The sequence below is a fragment of the Lycium barbarum genome, chromosome 6 (genome assembly GCF_019175385.1).
Source record: "Lycium barbarum isolate Lr01 chromosome 6, ASM1917538v2, whole genome shotgun sequence".
Taxonomy (NCBI): Eukaryota; Viridiplantae; Streptophyta; class Magnoliopsida; order Solanales; family Solanaceae; genus Lycium; species Lycium barbarum.
The window spans coordinates 131,615,303-131,632,945 of record NC_083342.1 but is presented as its reverse complement, the minus strand read 5'-3'; the positions used below and the strand labels follow the sequence as shown (position 1 = coordinate 131,632,945).

At 34.3% G+C, this 17,643-nt stretch overlaps 1 protein-coding gene and 1 long non-coding RNA gene across 2 annotated transcripts; both read right to left on the bottom strand.

Annotated features, from left to right (window-relative positions):
• Window positions 1–1,299: 1,299 nt before the first annotated feature.
• LOC132599047 (pentatricopeptide repeat-containing protein At2g15690, mitochondrial-like) lies at window positions 1,300–3,693 on the bottom strand. The gene has a single exon (XM_060312271.1). It carries the CDS (start codon window positions 3,604–3,606, stop codon window positions 1,765–1,767), a length of 1,842 nt encoding a protein of 613 aa, XP_060168254.1. The 5' UTR covers window positions 3,607–3,693; the 3' UTR covers window positions 1,300–1,764.
• Window positions 3,694–8,610: 4,917 nt separating this feature from the next.
• LOC132600232 (uncharacterized) lies at window positions 8,611–12,376 on the bottom strand. The gene is made up of 3 exons (XR_009567163.1): window positions 12,157–12,376; window positions 11,426–11,472; window positions 8,611–10,163 (listed from the first exon to the last, which is right to left on the bottom strand). It is a non-coding gene; the product is annotated as an uncharacterized LOC132600232 (long non-coding RNA).
• Between the last annotated feature and the right edge of the window lie 5,267 nt (window positions 12,377–17,643).

Below are 17,643 nucleotides of genomic sequence, written 5' to 3'. Positions count from 1 at the left end.
AAACTGCCATGATGTTGCAAAATTATATTTCAATCAGAAATGAGAAAGGTCGAGAGTAAATATGCTTTAAAGAACTTTTTATTAATGCAACTGCACTTAATTAATTGTTCCCCATATTAATTCACATAGAAAAGCTGAAAGAGCAAAAGACACGGTTGCCAAGCTCACGTACCTTATCCTTTTCGTTGGCGCTTTTCCTTTTGGTGTTCCTTGGATCAACTATAGGGGAAGACGCAATTAACAAGGGACTATGTAGTCCATAGTTAATAAATGTATTACAGTATCTGAATTAGTAATATCAACAGAACTTGGAAAAGTTAAAACCACCGCTTAAATATCGACGCTTCAGAATCTAATGATAGAATGAAGCGTGAATCTAAATTGTGAGATGGAAATACTAGCTGATTTTCTTTAAGACCATGGATTTCTTTCAAGGTCTTAAAAACAGTGAAGACAAAATTCATTGGAGTGGTAACAAGAATGGATGTTTTACAGTTAAGCCTTTTCTCCACTCACAAACACCCATCAAGGAGCTTTTTGGTCATGGAAATGCATCTGGAAAGTGAAGAATCAATACAAGGTGGCTTGTTTTTCTTGGGTGGTGGCAAAAGAGGCTTGCTTGGCCTAGGAGAACCTGAAAAGAAGGGGATTTCAACTGTGTTCTAGGCGTTTCTTATGCGGAGCAGAATCAGAGATCAGGTGTGGCAGATTTCCTTAACACAGTTGGGCTCAAGTGGATCATACCAAAGTCTACTGGTGAACTTCTAATGTGCTGGAATTACAATATTGGCTATGTAAAACGTAAGTGGGAAACAATACCAGCATTTATATGGTGAACTATTCGAACAGAGAACAATGCAAGATGCTATGAAGAATGTTTATAGTACTACTATTCAGAAAAATCTACATGAATCGTAGTTTCTGTTCCACTTTTGGTTTAAAAAACGCTTTGTAGCAGAACTAGAACTTTTTTTTTTTTGGTTTAAAGAAGTAGAACCTTTACTTAGACATCATAGATCCCTGTAAGAATAACAAGTGCTATTGTGTGGTTTTTGAATGGTTAATATGGCTCATGCACGCCTTTTGTGCGTATAGCCTGATAATAATATACTGTTACCATTCTAAAAATGGAGCATGTAATAAGAAAGAATAACATAGCCATATCTTCTAAGAAGACCATTTTGCCATCCAAGGGAAAAACAATTATTGCATTATCTTCTTAAACTTATACAGAATAATTTAGATTATTTAATTTTTAAATTCACAAGTTCAGATGCCCCACACATGGATGCAACTGTGCAAGCTAGCAGCCAAGTCCTTTAAGGGATGCACTACTGTCCTCCAATGAAGTTCTACAACCCCTTTCAGCTATGAGTTCGAAAAAACAATAACATTGCCCAACTAAAGCATTTTCCTATAAAGCGAGAGAACCAGAAAACAACGTGAAAATATTGTGCAGATACAATGGAACATTAATTTGACTGGCACTTTGGGGGACTAATCTCTAAACACAAAGATCCAAACTACGATAACGAAACTTAGATATCCACAAGGGTGCAAGCAATCCATAAATTGCAAGACATGGTGATATTTGGCATTGCAATTAGCAGTACATGCAAATTGTTGGTATTTTAGATGACTCCAAACAGTGTCACAGCAAGCCTACAGGCATCTTAACACTGCGCTCATCCTAACATGCAGACTCTTGATGATCCTGAGAACTGTAGAAGCCAGTCTATGTATACTTGTTTTAGCCACCGTACTTCACCAATAATCACCACAAGAGCATTTTCCATCCTTGAAATGATGAAACCGCTTGTTATCCCTGACAATCAACTCTCGCCCAACAATCCTTGACATGATCTTGATGGCATTGTGACAATCACCACATACACGGAGATTCTTTATGATACGTAAAGGTGTTCTAGCAGGAGTACTAATCAGACCATATGCAATGGCTAAACGTTCGCTGTGGTATAGCAGAGCCTGTTCCTTGGCTTCCTGATCAATATCATGAAGGACATATCTGGTATCAGGCACATAAGCTTGTTCTTTCATTGCAGCCCGCAACTTCTCATCATCCTTGAAGAGGGTTGGATTACGAAACTCAGCTACTCTATTTCTTCCCTCAAGCATATTAATTGCTAACTGCTTCTTTGTTGGCGGAGTGGGAATCTTATTAGCAACAGCCTTAGATGGGTCAAGACCAACCATCAACTCCTCAGCTCGATCCTCAAGATCAATATCGCCGTGTATACGGGCATAATTCATTAATGCTTCCCAGACAGCTGCTGTTGGTTCAAATGGAAGCTTCGATATATATTCCTCTGCCTCAGCAAGATGTCCACATTTTCCTAGAACACCCATAAGTCCTAAATAGTGCTCCACCTGTGGAGCAATTCCATACTCAGTCTTCATCGACTCGAAGTGCACGAAAGCCTCATCAATGGCATCTGCACTAGCACAAGCCTCGAAAACATAAAGAAAAGTTTCCTCATTTGGCTTCATTCCCATCTCCCGCATCTGATCATACAATGTCAACCCATCATCCCCCAACCCATTCAATGCATATCCATTTATCATCAAATGCCACGAGTCCATATCCCTATCACGCATATGATCAAAAACTCTGCGCGCATCTGTCATACTTCCACACTTGGAATACATATTAATAATTTTATTGCTCAAACGAAGATCACCCCTGAACTTTGATCTCAAAAAGTAATCGTGCACCTTTTTAGCATCTTCAAGTTTCTTAGAATTGGCACACAACTCAAAGAGCATCTCAAAACATTGCGCATCCGCAACTACCCCCTGTTCCATATGTTCAATAACCTCCTTAACTTTACCCTCTTGACAAAAGCTAATTAAATCAACAGTAGGCATAGGAGCACCACTCGGGACTTGATTATGCACAACCTGGGGTTGGTTATGTGATTGATTATTCATAGGAAACCCACTTCCCGGTGGGCCCCTCTGTGCCTGAGGATCCACTTGACCCTGGTTTACTCGTGGAGCATAATTTTGATTCTGATTAGGCTGCGGATAATTCTGATTTCTATTCGGAGTTTGTACGTGTTCTTGATTCTGATATCCACCTTGTGAATAGCTTGGAGCAGCATTAGGATTTCCCTGTTGCCTAAAGCCGCCTTGATTTTGATTATTCCATTGGTTGACATTGCCAGGTGGCGGGTAGTTTCGAGGCTCACCGGGGCTTGGCCTATACGAAATGTTCTGATTTTGAACATTATTAGGGCTTTGGCTATAACCCTGACCAGGATTAGCATATCCTTGACTAGGATTAACATTTCCATAATTTGAATAACCCTGATTAGGATTTTGATACCGAGTATACGGCATATTCATCTGATTATTATTGGGATGATTATTCCACCTGTTTTGCGGAACCCCATGTGAATCAGATGTATTTGGGGGAATTTGAACATCGTTTTGTGCTGCGAATGTTGTTAGGGTTTTCGAATGCGAGGACTTTAAGGTTAGGGTTTTAGGGTCGGAAGAAGAGGAGTATAATAAACGTACCTTGTTGTGTGAAGAACTGAAAATGGATATTCGAGTTCTGCGAATTGCCATTAGAGAAGAAGACATTTTTTACACCACTGATTTAACTGGAAAAAAATAAAAACCCTTTGTTAAACCCTAGCGTTGGAGTGAAGCTCTGGACCTTTTGAAATAGTTGGGCTTGTAATCCGGGTTGTGGGTCGGACTTTTTACAAACAAAATTTATTTGATTTTGTTTTTGTTTTCTCTTTTATGAAAAATAAAATAAAAAACAGAGTTCTGGGATTATTTATGAGAGAACTAAACTACATTCCCGTTCTAATTTATGTGGCACTATTTGACTAGGCATGGAGTTTAAGAAAGAAAAGGAAGATTTTTTAATTTTGTGATCTAAAACAAATTTTAGATATTTGTTTGTAGGGGTGTGCATTATTCAGATTAAACTAAAAAAACAAATCGAACCAAATCGAATTTTAATTTGGATTGATTTTTCGATTTTTTGGTTTGGTTTCGGATTGGAAAATTAAATTTTTTGGATTTTTGGTTTAGTTTCTTACATAGTGGCAATTTGTGTTAGAGTATAAAATGATTCTTTCTCAATCTTTAGGTTATGGACGTGTATTTATATAATTTTAAATATTGTATTTTTAAAGTTTCACCGTGTAACTTATATTAGAAAATATATTTAAGAGATTTGACATGATTACTTCTCATTCTCTATAATATTTCTTCTTTTTCGTCATTTTGATAATGCTAATTATCTTATATGACGCAACCGAATAACGAAACTGAAAAAACCCGCACCGAATAGAGAAAAACTGAACCAAACCAAACCTTTTTTGGTTCGGCTTGGATTGTAGTTTTTAGAAACCGAACACCGAATAACGTAAAAGCGAACTGAAAAACCGAATGCACACCTCTATTTGTGTGGCTATAAATTATCTTATAAAGTTAAATTATTTCGAAATAAAGAAAGATGGCATTCTTTTTCAAACAGAATAAAAAGAAAAGTGTGTCATATAATTGGGACAAAGGGAATTTCAGTTAAGCCAATATATATCCATTATGTAAATGATAATAAGGGCAAAACACGAATGAAAGAAAAGAATAAGCCGATCCAGCTCCTAGGTACACATATAATTCTAAGAAAATGGAAATTCAAATTAAGCTCCAAATATATGTGGGATTGTATGAATCCTACGAGCTTTCTCTCTCCCTAAGAATCTAATGTATGAGTTCCTCACATACGACTCAACGGTGAAGATCTTTTCCTTCGTACTTGATAAGAGCTTCGTTGTAGCCGAGCAACCGAATTCATCATTATGCTCAATATTATGTTAATGACATTAGTAATTAGTAATGAATAAATTTGTAATTTGTTTACTTCTTTATTTGAATTTATTTAAATATATAACGGAAAAGGGCTTAAAATGCCCCCGAACTATTGGTTAAGATACAAAAATATCCTCTTTACCTATTCGCTGCCCTTGACGTCAATCTATTGGCCCTAAATTGCCCTTATTATTAACGTCTCCCTGAAAATATAATCAAATAAATTTATGGGTCAAGTTTTACATTTAAATAAAAATCATGATTTAGAAAATATAAGATGATGGGATTTGAAATCATGATATAAAGTTGAAGTTGAAATTTTGTTTCACATTTCATAAACAAAGGCCGATTTAAAATCAAAATATGAATCATGAATTCAAATCGCATGACAAAATTATTAATGGTGAAATTTATAATTTTATGTTTTCTTAGACAATTGAAGATTGAAGGCCAAAGTCATAGATGGACCCCTGAACTTGTCCTGATTTTTCATTTAGACCCCCCAACTGAAACGTTGACCATCTGAACCCCGAACATAAGATAAACTGTGCCATTTGAACCCCTCGTGCCAGCTGGGCACACGCGTGAAGCTCACTGCTTTAAATAGAGCGTGAGAGACCAAATTTTTTCTTTTTAAAATTTTTAATCATTGAAAATTAAATTTAACAAAAACTCTATTTAAAAATCTATTTAAATAATTAAAAAATTTGGAAAAACCCAACCCATCCTCTCCGATAGCCCACTTTTCCCTCCTCTACCGCCGCCTCCGCTTTCTTTTTTAAAATTTTTAATCATTAAAAATTAATTTTAACAAAAACTCTATTTAAATAATTAAAAATTTTGAAAAACCCAACCCATCCTCTCCGATAGCCCACTTCACCGCCGCCACTGCCGCCGCCGCCGCTGCTCCACTTCAAAATCTATTTAAATAAATCTCCAAGGAAAAACGACACCATTTTTTAATTTTTTAATTTGATTTTGAAGCGTCGGCGGCGGCAGTGGCGGCGGTGAAGTGGGCTATCGGAGAGGATGGGTTGGGTTTTTCAATTTTTTTTAATTATTTAAATATATTTTAAAATAGAGTTTTTTTAAAAATTAATTTTTTTTTGTTGACATGGCTTATTTTTTTTATATAACAGGTAACATGACATGGCTTATTTTCATTGGTCTATTTTTCCATGTCATAGCAAGTGAGCTTCACGCGTGTGCTCAGCTGGCACGAGGGGTTCAAATGACACAGTTTATCTTATGTTCAGGGGTTCAGATGGTCAACATTTCAGTTGAGGGGTCTAAATGGAAAATCTAGACAAGTTCAGGGGTCTATATATGACTTTGGCCTAAAAACAAAAAAAGTAGAAAATTTATATAAAGAAAAACTACCAATTTTTTAAACAGAAATATTTTAGAACTTTGAACTAAACTACTCAAATCTTCTTATTAATAAATAAATTTTTTACAACAACATCTAAGGTAATATATTGAAAACAACTAACATCTTATTAACTTGATCGGAGTAAGGTCTGCGTATACTCTACCCTCTCCAGACCCCACGTTGTGGGATTTCACTGGGTTGTTGTTGTTGTTGTTGTATTATAAGTAACAATATTACTATGTGAAATAAAAATATTTTATGTTTTATAAGAATACTTTAGACCAACAGCTTCATTTTTCAGGAAAAGATATTCTTGGGGCTTAATTTGAAAATAAACAATAGCTTCCTACTCTTCAGCATGTTATTAGCACTTGATGGTGTCTCAATCAAGTATTGATGAAATATAGCTTCTTGAATCTGATCAAAATAAGCACTAATATGATACCAAAAAGCAATTGCTTTAACTACAATGATCTTTATTACCCACAAAACAATTCCTACAAACATGCACAACTATTTGAAAGGAGAGGAATGCCAATAGTAGCTCGTTGCAAAGGATCAAAATGAATTGCATTTTAAGTTTTTGTTATTGGTGTAGTTCTAAGTATATAGATGACCCTGTTTCTATTGTAGACATACTAGGATCCTTATAAGATGAAATATGATTTAGAGATAGTCTTTGTTTTTACTCTTTTGGATGTAGATTCAATGCTGTAAATTTTTTAATGTTAGTGCTGATGATTAATATACAGTATGTTACCTTGTCAAAAAAAAAAAAAAAAAAAAAGATATGCACAACAGAATGCATGTTTTAATATAGACTCAGTTCCTTCCTTTTTCTCCTCGTAATATTTTAAAAATATCTCAATTTCTATTAATTTTTTTAGTAATATCTCCTACTATTTAAATAATTAATCGTTATTCTCTATAAATTTAGGGAGATTACACATGGAACAAAATAAACGAATCATTGTTTGCAAATTAAAATTTAATTTTGGTTATATTATATGGAAGCCTTTCTTTCTTTTCTTTTTAGGGAAAATGGTCAAATATACCCCTCTACTTTAGTTTATTAGTCAATTTTGCCCTCCGTTAGCCAAAGTGATCAAATATACCCTTCCCGTTAATGAAGTGTACACTTCTACGCTTAAGTGGACGGAAATCCCCAATTCAGTCAAAATTAACCATTTAATTAAAAATACCCATGCCCCAAAAGTTGACCCGCCCCGATCCAAAAAATTTCACCCCCTCCCAAATATACCCCTTTACGCGTTCTTTCTATTCTAGGAACATCAGTACGACACAAACAAGTGAGAGGGAGAGATGTGTGTATCAATGGCGATCTAGAGCTCTTTCCTTCTTCTTGCTCATATAAACGCTCATAAGGTATGAAATTTAACTATCCATCTCTGATTATGTCGAGTTCTCTTCTGTTTTTGTATTTATTCGAAGTTCTTACAAGTTAGGGTTTTGGGTTAACTTTGAATAGGGTTTCGTCTAAGTTTTTGTTGATTTTATGAGTTATTTGTATGGGGTGAAATTATTTTTTGGGTTGGGTCGGGGCGGGTCAACTTTTGGGGCATGGGTATTTTTAATTAAATGGTTAAGTTTGGCTGAATTGGGGATTTTCGTCCACTTAAGGGTAGAAGTGTACACTTTATTAACTAAAGGGGTATATTTGACCACTTTGGCTAACGGAGGGCAAAATTGACTAATAAACTAAAGTAGAGCGGTATATTTGACCCTTTACCCTTCTTTTTATTGGCACCTCTCTTTTTTTGTTTTCCTTATATTCCTCTTTGTTTGTTTTCATTTTCCTTTTTCTTCCGTTACTCCGTCTATCCCCTACTTCCTCCAGGTCAATTTGTCTTCTCCTAATTTTATGCGAAATTCCTAAAATATTGTCATTTTCTTCTCGTACGAATTTAGAGTATTTCAATGAATAAAGGTAGAGAGGACAGACGAAGAACAATAACTACTATTCATACAAGAATCTATGATGAAAGAATTTTCTTTATCCTAAACAGTTTTGTCACTTCACCATGTTAAAGAGAGGTCTGTAAATGAAACTCTTCAATAGTCTAATCATGTAGGAAGAAAAATTTACTCTGTACAAAGTTCGGACTTGGTTCACAAAAAAGTGTGATGAAGAAACTTGGTTCATAAAAAAGTGTGATGAAGAATGCATATTGTATGTCTGTTTATATAGTGGTGTTTAAATTTTAATATTCCAGAACCTTTCAAATTCTGTAATTAAGTAATGGGGAATTATATTGTTAACTGAAATAACTTATTTAGAGAATAAAGAGTCTTTTATTAAGAAAGGCGAGAATTAATTTTAAACAGAAACTCTTTGTGAAGGCTTTGAATAAGGAGAGCATATTAAATAAGTTTGAAACGTTTTGGCATCAACCATTTAAAAACGTCTTCCTCATTAATCAAGTAATTATTTAGCCTCTTTTACATTTTTAAGAATAAGTTGAACAAAATAATAAGGACAAAAAAGCAAAAACCATAAAAAAAGATAAATATATATATTTGATATAGGTCATAAGTAAAATACCAGTTGTCTTTAAAATATTTCCCTAATCTAATAATAAAAGAATAAAAAGGCGAAATTAAGAGCAACACAATAAGGAAATCAATACACTGAGTAGTACTTATAAAACCCCAAATTGAGGAAATGTACAATGTACATACACAAATCTTGGCACAAATGGACGTGGATTTTTCCTCACTTTTCTTATTCCTTTTCATTTTCCATTTTTACCACCTGATTTTCTCCTTTCACTCCAAATTTTATGCAAAATCCCCGGCCCATAATTCTTCCTCTTCCTTTAATATTTTACTTACCATCCCAATACTTGGATAATCATCCTATATTCATCACATGTAATATAATATAAAGGAATCCAAAAAACGAAGAAGAAGAAGAGACGAATCCTTTGAAGGCGACCTACAAGCTTCTGGAAAACAGTGCCGAATCGTCAGCATAGAATTCTTTTCCTATCTTCTTGCCAATCCTTTGAAGGCGACCTACAAGAAAAATACGTGAGATTTAAAATGAAAGGGGATGTGGCTTAAAATCAAATGCTACTGAAGTAATATTTATAGGTTTGACGTAATCAATGATCGAAGTAATGGATTTAACGAGTAAAGGAACGTGCGTATAGAAAGGAGAATTAAGTGTGTGATATTCATTAGGAGAGGAGAAATGCTTCGATAAAGAATGAAACGTGGAGTGGTAGATGTGAATAATACAGGGAAAACAAAACCAAATATCCCTAAAATATAAAATATTTACCCGCCCCATGCCCCTTCTAAAGTAATTTCGCTTCTATCCTAGCCGGCCAGAACTATTTACCCGACATACTCCCTCGGCCAAACCCCTTCCTCCGTGATATTATCCGCTTTGGGCCAAGCCCGCACGGTTTTTCCCTAAAAGGTCTCACATTATTAAGAATATCTAACTCCTTATAAGTAACTACTTTTTCTTTTCAGCTACCAATGTGGTACTTTGTACGCACACCCAACAATACTGTCACACCCTAACCTTACTAGGGTGTGATGGACACCCGACCCCAAATTTGGAGCCGAGCGAACCCGCTGACTCTTATTACATACATAATCTCTTGGACTTCTGACTCAAATAGAATGAAATACATAACAGGAGCTTTCAGACAAATTTCTTTCGTCATTCTCAAGTCAAACAAAATCTATAATCAATTGGAATTTATATCATAACATAGAATGACACATCGACTGATGGAGCCGCTTACAAAACCGACATCCTATACCCACGACTCTGTCTGCAAAGTCTCTAACATTAATCAGAAATCATAACACATATACTCTGACTCGGCAGCACTCCAGGAGCGAGTGGAGCTTACCAACGCCGCTGGAACATCTTCTATATTGGCTTCTACTCATCTGAGTGTACCTGCGCGGCATGAAACGCAGCCCCCGAAAAAAGGGGGTCAGTACGGAAAATGTACTGAGCATGTAAGGCATGAAATACAGAAAACGGAACCATAATCGAAACAAGCAGTACAAAAGTAAGTACATTATTCAGATTACCAAAATGCTTATTTTCCAAACGCAAATCATGTATGCCGAAGTCATATGTCAGAGGAAGTACAGAAAGTATGTAGCTTATCCAGAATGCCAAAATGCTTATTTTCCAAACACAAATCACACAAATCACATATGCTGAAGTCATATGTCAGAAGAAGTACAGAAGGTAAGTAGCTTATCCAGAATACCAAAATGCTTATTTTTGAAACACAAATGATGCATATCAAAATCATGCATAGGGCACAGGAACATGGTCGCCACTCCTGTCTTTGACGCCACAACACATCATACTCCAGAAGATTTCATATCTCCGTAACATCTCCGTAACACATAACACATCATAACATATACACGGTACCCGGGACATATCATACTCCGGGAACCGGACACATCATACTCCATAACATATACACGGTGCCCGGGAACCGGACACATATACACGGTACCCCGGGACCGGACACATCATACTCCGGAATATATATATGGAACCCGGCCCTCAAGCAAGGGACTCGGCGAACCATACGCACGATACATACCGACCCGGGACTCGGTGAAAGAGGTAATGACACATGCACGAGCAGAGTAGTGAGAAACTATATGCAATTTAAAACATATTTTTAAGACTCGATGGATACATACATAAATCGACACTTGAGGATCATAAACACGTTTCGACTCAATCCGAGTTAGTATACGAAAGTTAGGGACATGTTACTACAGAAGCTTTATTGAACATTTCAGAAGCTATTTTTGGAAAATCAAAGCAATAGTCATATCACGTACCTTTTGAATATCACTATGGATCAAATCAAAATAAAACTTTTGGAACCATATGTGCGTGTCAAACTATATCAAAGACTCAATGGAATAATCAAACGTGCTACCATTTGAAAATCAAGATATTAGTCGTATCAATTGTCTCTCGAATGTCATTCGGAAACATATCAAACAGAACTTCGGACATCATAGATACGCATCAAAACCATATGAAACAGCTTATGGAAATCAAGAACGTTAGCCATCCTAGTGGCTCTAAGAATGGGAGTTTCTTTGAAATCATACATATACTTTGTCATGTTGGTTTCACAAAGATCATACCAAAAGAAAGAGAGGGTAAGCCTTACATACCTGCTCCACGCCCTATTAGCTACGCTTATTTATCCAAGCTTGCTAGTCTATATTCAAAAAAATTCACACAATTATTAGCTTCGTCGTCATACACTTGCCTTAGTCTTTCAAATAAATCCACTTATGATCTGCCGAAATTTCGGCAGCATTTCCCCTGTAAATACACCATCCCGAGAATTCAACTCGGCCAAATTTATCAACAACCATACCAAAAATTATTCCAACAATACCAATAGTCATTCTAACAATATCAACAATCCATTCAAAACGCATTCTAACGTTAGTAACTTCTTTTACATAATTCGACAACATTTTTCTTATATTCAATTCAATCACAACAACCAACTTACAATCTTCCAAACTCAATAAAACCAACACATTTCTCACCTCCAAATTCATGCATTATATCTACCACCACACGTTGACAACATTATCTTCACAACACAAGAAACCATGCTAGTGTCATATTAATTTCTTCAATAATCCCACAATGATCACAACTTCATTTCAATTCACCAAACCTTCATTTTTATCATGGAGTCTACAACTACAACAATCAAAATACTAAATAAAATCAATTCATCATATCTACACAACATAACACATATACGGCCAAGCACCAACCTACACGGCTACAACATAGCATCCACACTTTCATGAATTTCATCCATTTCTTCACTCTACAACATATACAAACCATCCATAACACATAAAAGAGGATCAAACCTTACCTTTTCCACTTAGCTCTTCAACTTGGCTAGAGTTGCTCCTTGCAAGAATGAATGGTTTTATTACTCCAACAACCACTCCATGTTAATTAGGGCCTTCAAATTAGTTGGAATACTAGAAGAAATAATTTTTTGATCAATTTTTTCAAGCCCCTTATTCGGCTAGATTTATGGCCGAATGGTTCTCCATTTTTTTTCTCCAAGTTTCTTGAACTTTCTTAAGTTAAAAAGATGACTAATTGTCTTGCTTGGTCATGACTTATGCATATATATATACATAGCCCTTACAAATACAAGGTAAACACATGTACCATTTCATGGCTTGAAACAATTGGCCACCCATGGGTGGGACCCATACCACACGACCACTTATGGCCCTTAGTTGAAATTTTATTTCAACTTCTAGCCCCTAATTTTCCTCAACGTTAACATGGACCACCTTGTGAATTTCCCTTTTTACCCCTAGCCTTTCTTAATATTTCCACATCAATAATGTTCATAAGCAACTTGTATATTAAACGAGATCAAAATATGGTCTTGCCCTTAACTTCTCGCAATTATCTTGAATTATTCGAACGTACAAAATACGGGCCATAACAAATACCATTGCAGTTATATATCATGATGATATCACGGAGGACTAAGAGAAGGACTGAAGCAGTCCTCACGATACCATCTCAGTATATTTATATATCAAGATGGTACCATGGTCCTGAGGAGTGTCTAATTGAAGGATTGGAGCAGTCCTCCATGATACCATCACAGTTTATGTATATAAGATAATGGTATCATAGAGTTTTTTTTTTCGAGAAAAGTGTGTTTTTTTATAAATGAACATGTTCATCTGTAATACCATCTCAGTATATTTATATACCATGATGGTATCACGGAGGATTAAGAGAAGGATTGAAGCAGTCTTCCATGATACCATTATATACCATATTGGTATCATAATTTTGGGGACCTCTCGGGTAAATAGTTTCAATTTTTTCTGGAGATACGAAAGTAATGGAAGTATGGACGAGTGATTATTTTTGTTTGAGAGGGCACGCACGTTTGAGAGGACACGCATGTTCTTTCCCCAATAATAAAAGATCCCATAAATACGGTGCATTTAACTTTTTGCAGATTTTATAGACATCAAATAAGGGATAGACATCAAATAAGGGATAAGTAAAAAGTAAACAATAAAGAAAAAAGATAAAGAAACAGTTTTGTAACTGATTTTGATACGTTGAAGAGGTCAAACAGTATAGTAGTAATAGATGCGTATAATTTCAGTTAATTAAACCTAATAAGCCTTTACTTAAATACAATTTGAAGAGAGAAGTTGTTGAGAAAAAGGCAAAATTTTCACAAAAAAGATAAATAGGAATGCTGGCAGGGGCGGATTTAGAGGGTTCCTCGGTAAAAAATTACAGTATATATAGAAGATAGATTTTTTGTGTTTATGTACATATATTAACTTTTGAATACTCTGAGCAAATGCAAAATGTTAGCTCAAGTGGTCCAAAGTGTTCAAAATGATCTCTAGCATCCTAGGTTCAATTCCTAGGGACAACATTATTTTTTATATTTAGCTTTTATTATTTTTTTCGAACCCTCTGAGTGAAAATACTGGATCCACCACTGATAGAGAAGTGTCACATTACCTTATTTATGTCTAGCTTTATTATATATATAGATATAGATTTGTATAATTGATAACAATAAAGAACACTATGTCAAGATGCTTTAATCCTAAAAGCAGGCTGTTTTACTTTGTGAACCAGAAGTCAGGTCACCTAGGTAATATGAGCTGCACTATATCTTGACCAAAGGAGCTAGGTAGTGAATTATAGCATGTTACGTTAATTGTACCAATTACAATGACAAGACTTTGGAACACACAAGAAAAAAAAAAATGAGAAAAAACTCACAATTGATGATGTCTTAATTACAAAATTTGGGATTAATGCACGTTTGGCTATCGGACGTGTTTAATTTCTTCTTTAATTCAAATTATATGACGATGAGCCTACTATTGTACTTGCACAATATAACACCTCGCATTAATGTCAATTCAAAATCTATATTTAAAAGGTAGTTGCAAGTAACTTTATTTAATATTTAATTGACTCGTAAATTAAAATAAATGGCAAATAACACGTTATAACAACTTAAATTATACATAAAAAAAAATGATCATTATATTATTAGCGTATATAACTTAAATTCAAAATAATAACATATGCTCTCGGGTTTGCATGACTGATCCAGATAAAACCGTGGATGTTCAATATCAGTAGTAGCCAGATATCCTCAAGCTGGTAATGCTTAAGTTCTACGTTTGAGGTCCATGAATTGCTTTCTCCGTTGCTTCTGGCTTTTCCCACTATTTATTGTTAATATTATCGCCTCTAATTATGCATTGATGGTTATGACTTTCTTGGAAGCTATCCACTTTTTTACTTTCATGAGTTTTTCATCATTATTTCTTCCGCTTCAAATTATTTGTAGTTTTTTTTATTTTAGACGCTTTTTAAGAAATACTCCCTCCGGAACAAAAAGAGTGTCTACTTAGCTATTTGCACACATCTTAAGAAAATAATAAGTCCTAGACAAAAATAGGTAATTTGAGTAAACTTTAATTAAATAGGGATTGAGATTTAATCACATAACACTTAATAGGGGCAAATTTGAAAAAATAAAATTAATTATTTCTTAATTTGATAAGTGGACACTCTTTTTTATCCAATAAAAAAAGGCTAAGTAGACATTTTTTTGATTCGGAGGGAGTATTAATTAAGAGGGGTATTGGATGAACTTTATCCTTATTTATGTCTAAGTTATAATCTCTTCCCATTAAATATTTACTCTATTTATGTGTCATCTTCATTAATGACAAATTTTACTAAAGGTAAAATGGGGGGAAAAAATTAATTGTGAACTCTTCGATAAATAATGTGAGATAATTATTTTTAATAATTATGATAAATAATTTGAGACGGAGGAAATAAATAATATACTGTGCGGTTCAATCATAAATGACTCTAGGCCGCATACAGAGTGACTTCTAATTGGTGAGATCGTATTCGTGGTTAAATTTTGAAATCAGGACCCCATTTTTCTGGCCGTAGTTTAGGGAAGACTCTGACTTACTCAATATGAGTTGGCATTAGCCCAATCCTTATGTTTACTAGAGGCTGAAGAGTGAAGAGTCTTCCATTTTGACATTTTGGAAGAGGAAAAAAAAAAGTCCTAATTTATGTGTTATTTTTTCTATTTCGAGATTCAAATAAAAATTTTTTATAGTAAAATTTTCAATATTTTTAAAATATTTTAAATTGTCAATTATTACGTCTTATAATATTTTTTACGAAGTTTTCAAATATATAAATTTTATTTTAAAAAATTTAAAGATTTCATGTCCTAACTTATATTAAGTTTTTTAATTCTTGAAATTTGAATTGTGCCATATAAATTGAGTCATAGGAGTAACTCCTTGACATGCTAAAAGAATTCAACATTAAAGTAAGTGATCACTAGGGAGGCTGATTTATAAGGGACAATATGCGAAACACCAAAACATTTGATATATACCGTTAGTGTAACATAAATTTTTGACGGTTGGTTATTTACTACTAAGAGCATTTAGGCTATCCAAATAGACTATCTCATGTTAGTTACTATAGGTCATCTTCGCTTGATAGTATAAAAATTGAATTTAAGTTATATGCACCATTGTCATAGATAATGTATCTTATAATTAAAATTACAAATCTCAAATTTTAATTATTTGTAGAGATATTCTTTGAATAACATGATAGTAAGAAAATTCTTCAATTCAACAAACTTATACACACTAGGTATATTTAAACTTCCAAAGGTGCGTGGGGGCGCATGATCTGACTTTGCTAAACGTGCTAGAGAGCAATAAACATATAGTAACAAGATGAGGAATTCTTATATTTACGAGTAAAACAACAAAAAGTGTTCACCATATGGGAGACCATAAGAGACACATCGCCATTTATTGGACAAAACCTCTCATAGTAATTTTTCACAATATTTAGTCAAAGGAATCAGCCACCTGTTGGTCATCCATTTGAAGATTCCCCCCTGATATCTATACCCTTCTGATGACAATAAACCATGTGAACACCAATTTTTCCATCCATAAAATTGGAATCTTTTTTACCTTTTGTGCATCATATTAATTACTAGTTAGTCAATCAAATACCTAAACTATTATTATTATTTTTTTTTTGTCTTGGATGACTCTTAAAGAATCAATTCAAAGCAGAGAAAGATTCACGAGAACATGTGCTATAAGAAGTTGCCAGATTGGCCTAGGAGATAACTCCATTCTTGATTTGCTGTAGAAAATTGTAATTACAGCAACCACCTTATCACAAAAATCTAACTTTAATTATTTGACTTGTCGGCACAACTTTTTCAGAGTACTAAAGAGAGGATATCACAAGTTTTATGAGCATCAGTTGTGCGTCAGAAAAGGAAAATTAAGAAATATCAACACTTGGTTCTGAAGCATTCCAACTTAGTACATTGTAAGTAGCGTAGTGGTAGTTTAGTATGCCACTGTGCTTCCCATGTTCTGCATTAGTTGTGTGTTGACCACTTTTTTGCACAGCCCTTGATCTTTTCAGATCCCCAGTGGACTAGTGAACGACAATAAATATCCAATGGAATAGTCGAGTGCATACAAACTGACTCAAATACATAACGATTAAAACAAAAGAAAAAGAAGAAGAGAAAAAAAAGATTACTTTAGGAAAAAATGAAGAAAACGATGCAAAAAATCGTTGTACCATCTTCCTCGCCTCCAGATTAGGGAATTGCCTCACTACATTAAGCTCTTTGATTTGTTTATTTATTTTCAATTGATATATTCCGTAACAAAATAGTACGTTCTGCTCCACCCTGAATACAATACATACTTATAAAGTGAACATTTCTTTTTTTGGATTTTAGTTATTTACTGATAGATTCTTTTACACAATCAGTGTATTAATAGCAGGTCATCATATTACCAATAATTAATTATTATAGAGATTTACAGGTAATTATCTTATACTGACCTAACTATGTAAATATATATTTTACACCGTCAGCGCGCATATAATTTAAACTCTTCTTTTTACCATCTTTTCTCCGCTAGAATTAATAGAAATGGTTTTATAATAAAACAATCAGACATGTTCTGCTTCATAATGCTGGTTTTTGGAAGTATAGCCTTGGAGACCTTTAAAACTGTGGATTTGTCATTAACAGGACATTTACTATGGATTTCTAATGGCATGCTTATGCATGAAATTTTACTAATCACTAAAAAGTAGTGTGTACACAATCTACTTAGAATCATATTGAATTCCCTTTTTTTTTTTCTGCAATCTTCATCTTGGAGAGGTAAATAGTCAATAAAGAAAGCAGAAATAATTTAGGAGCAGTAAAATATTGAGAGTGAAAAAAGCTGCCTTTCTATACAAT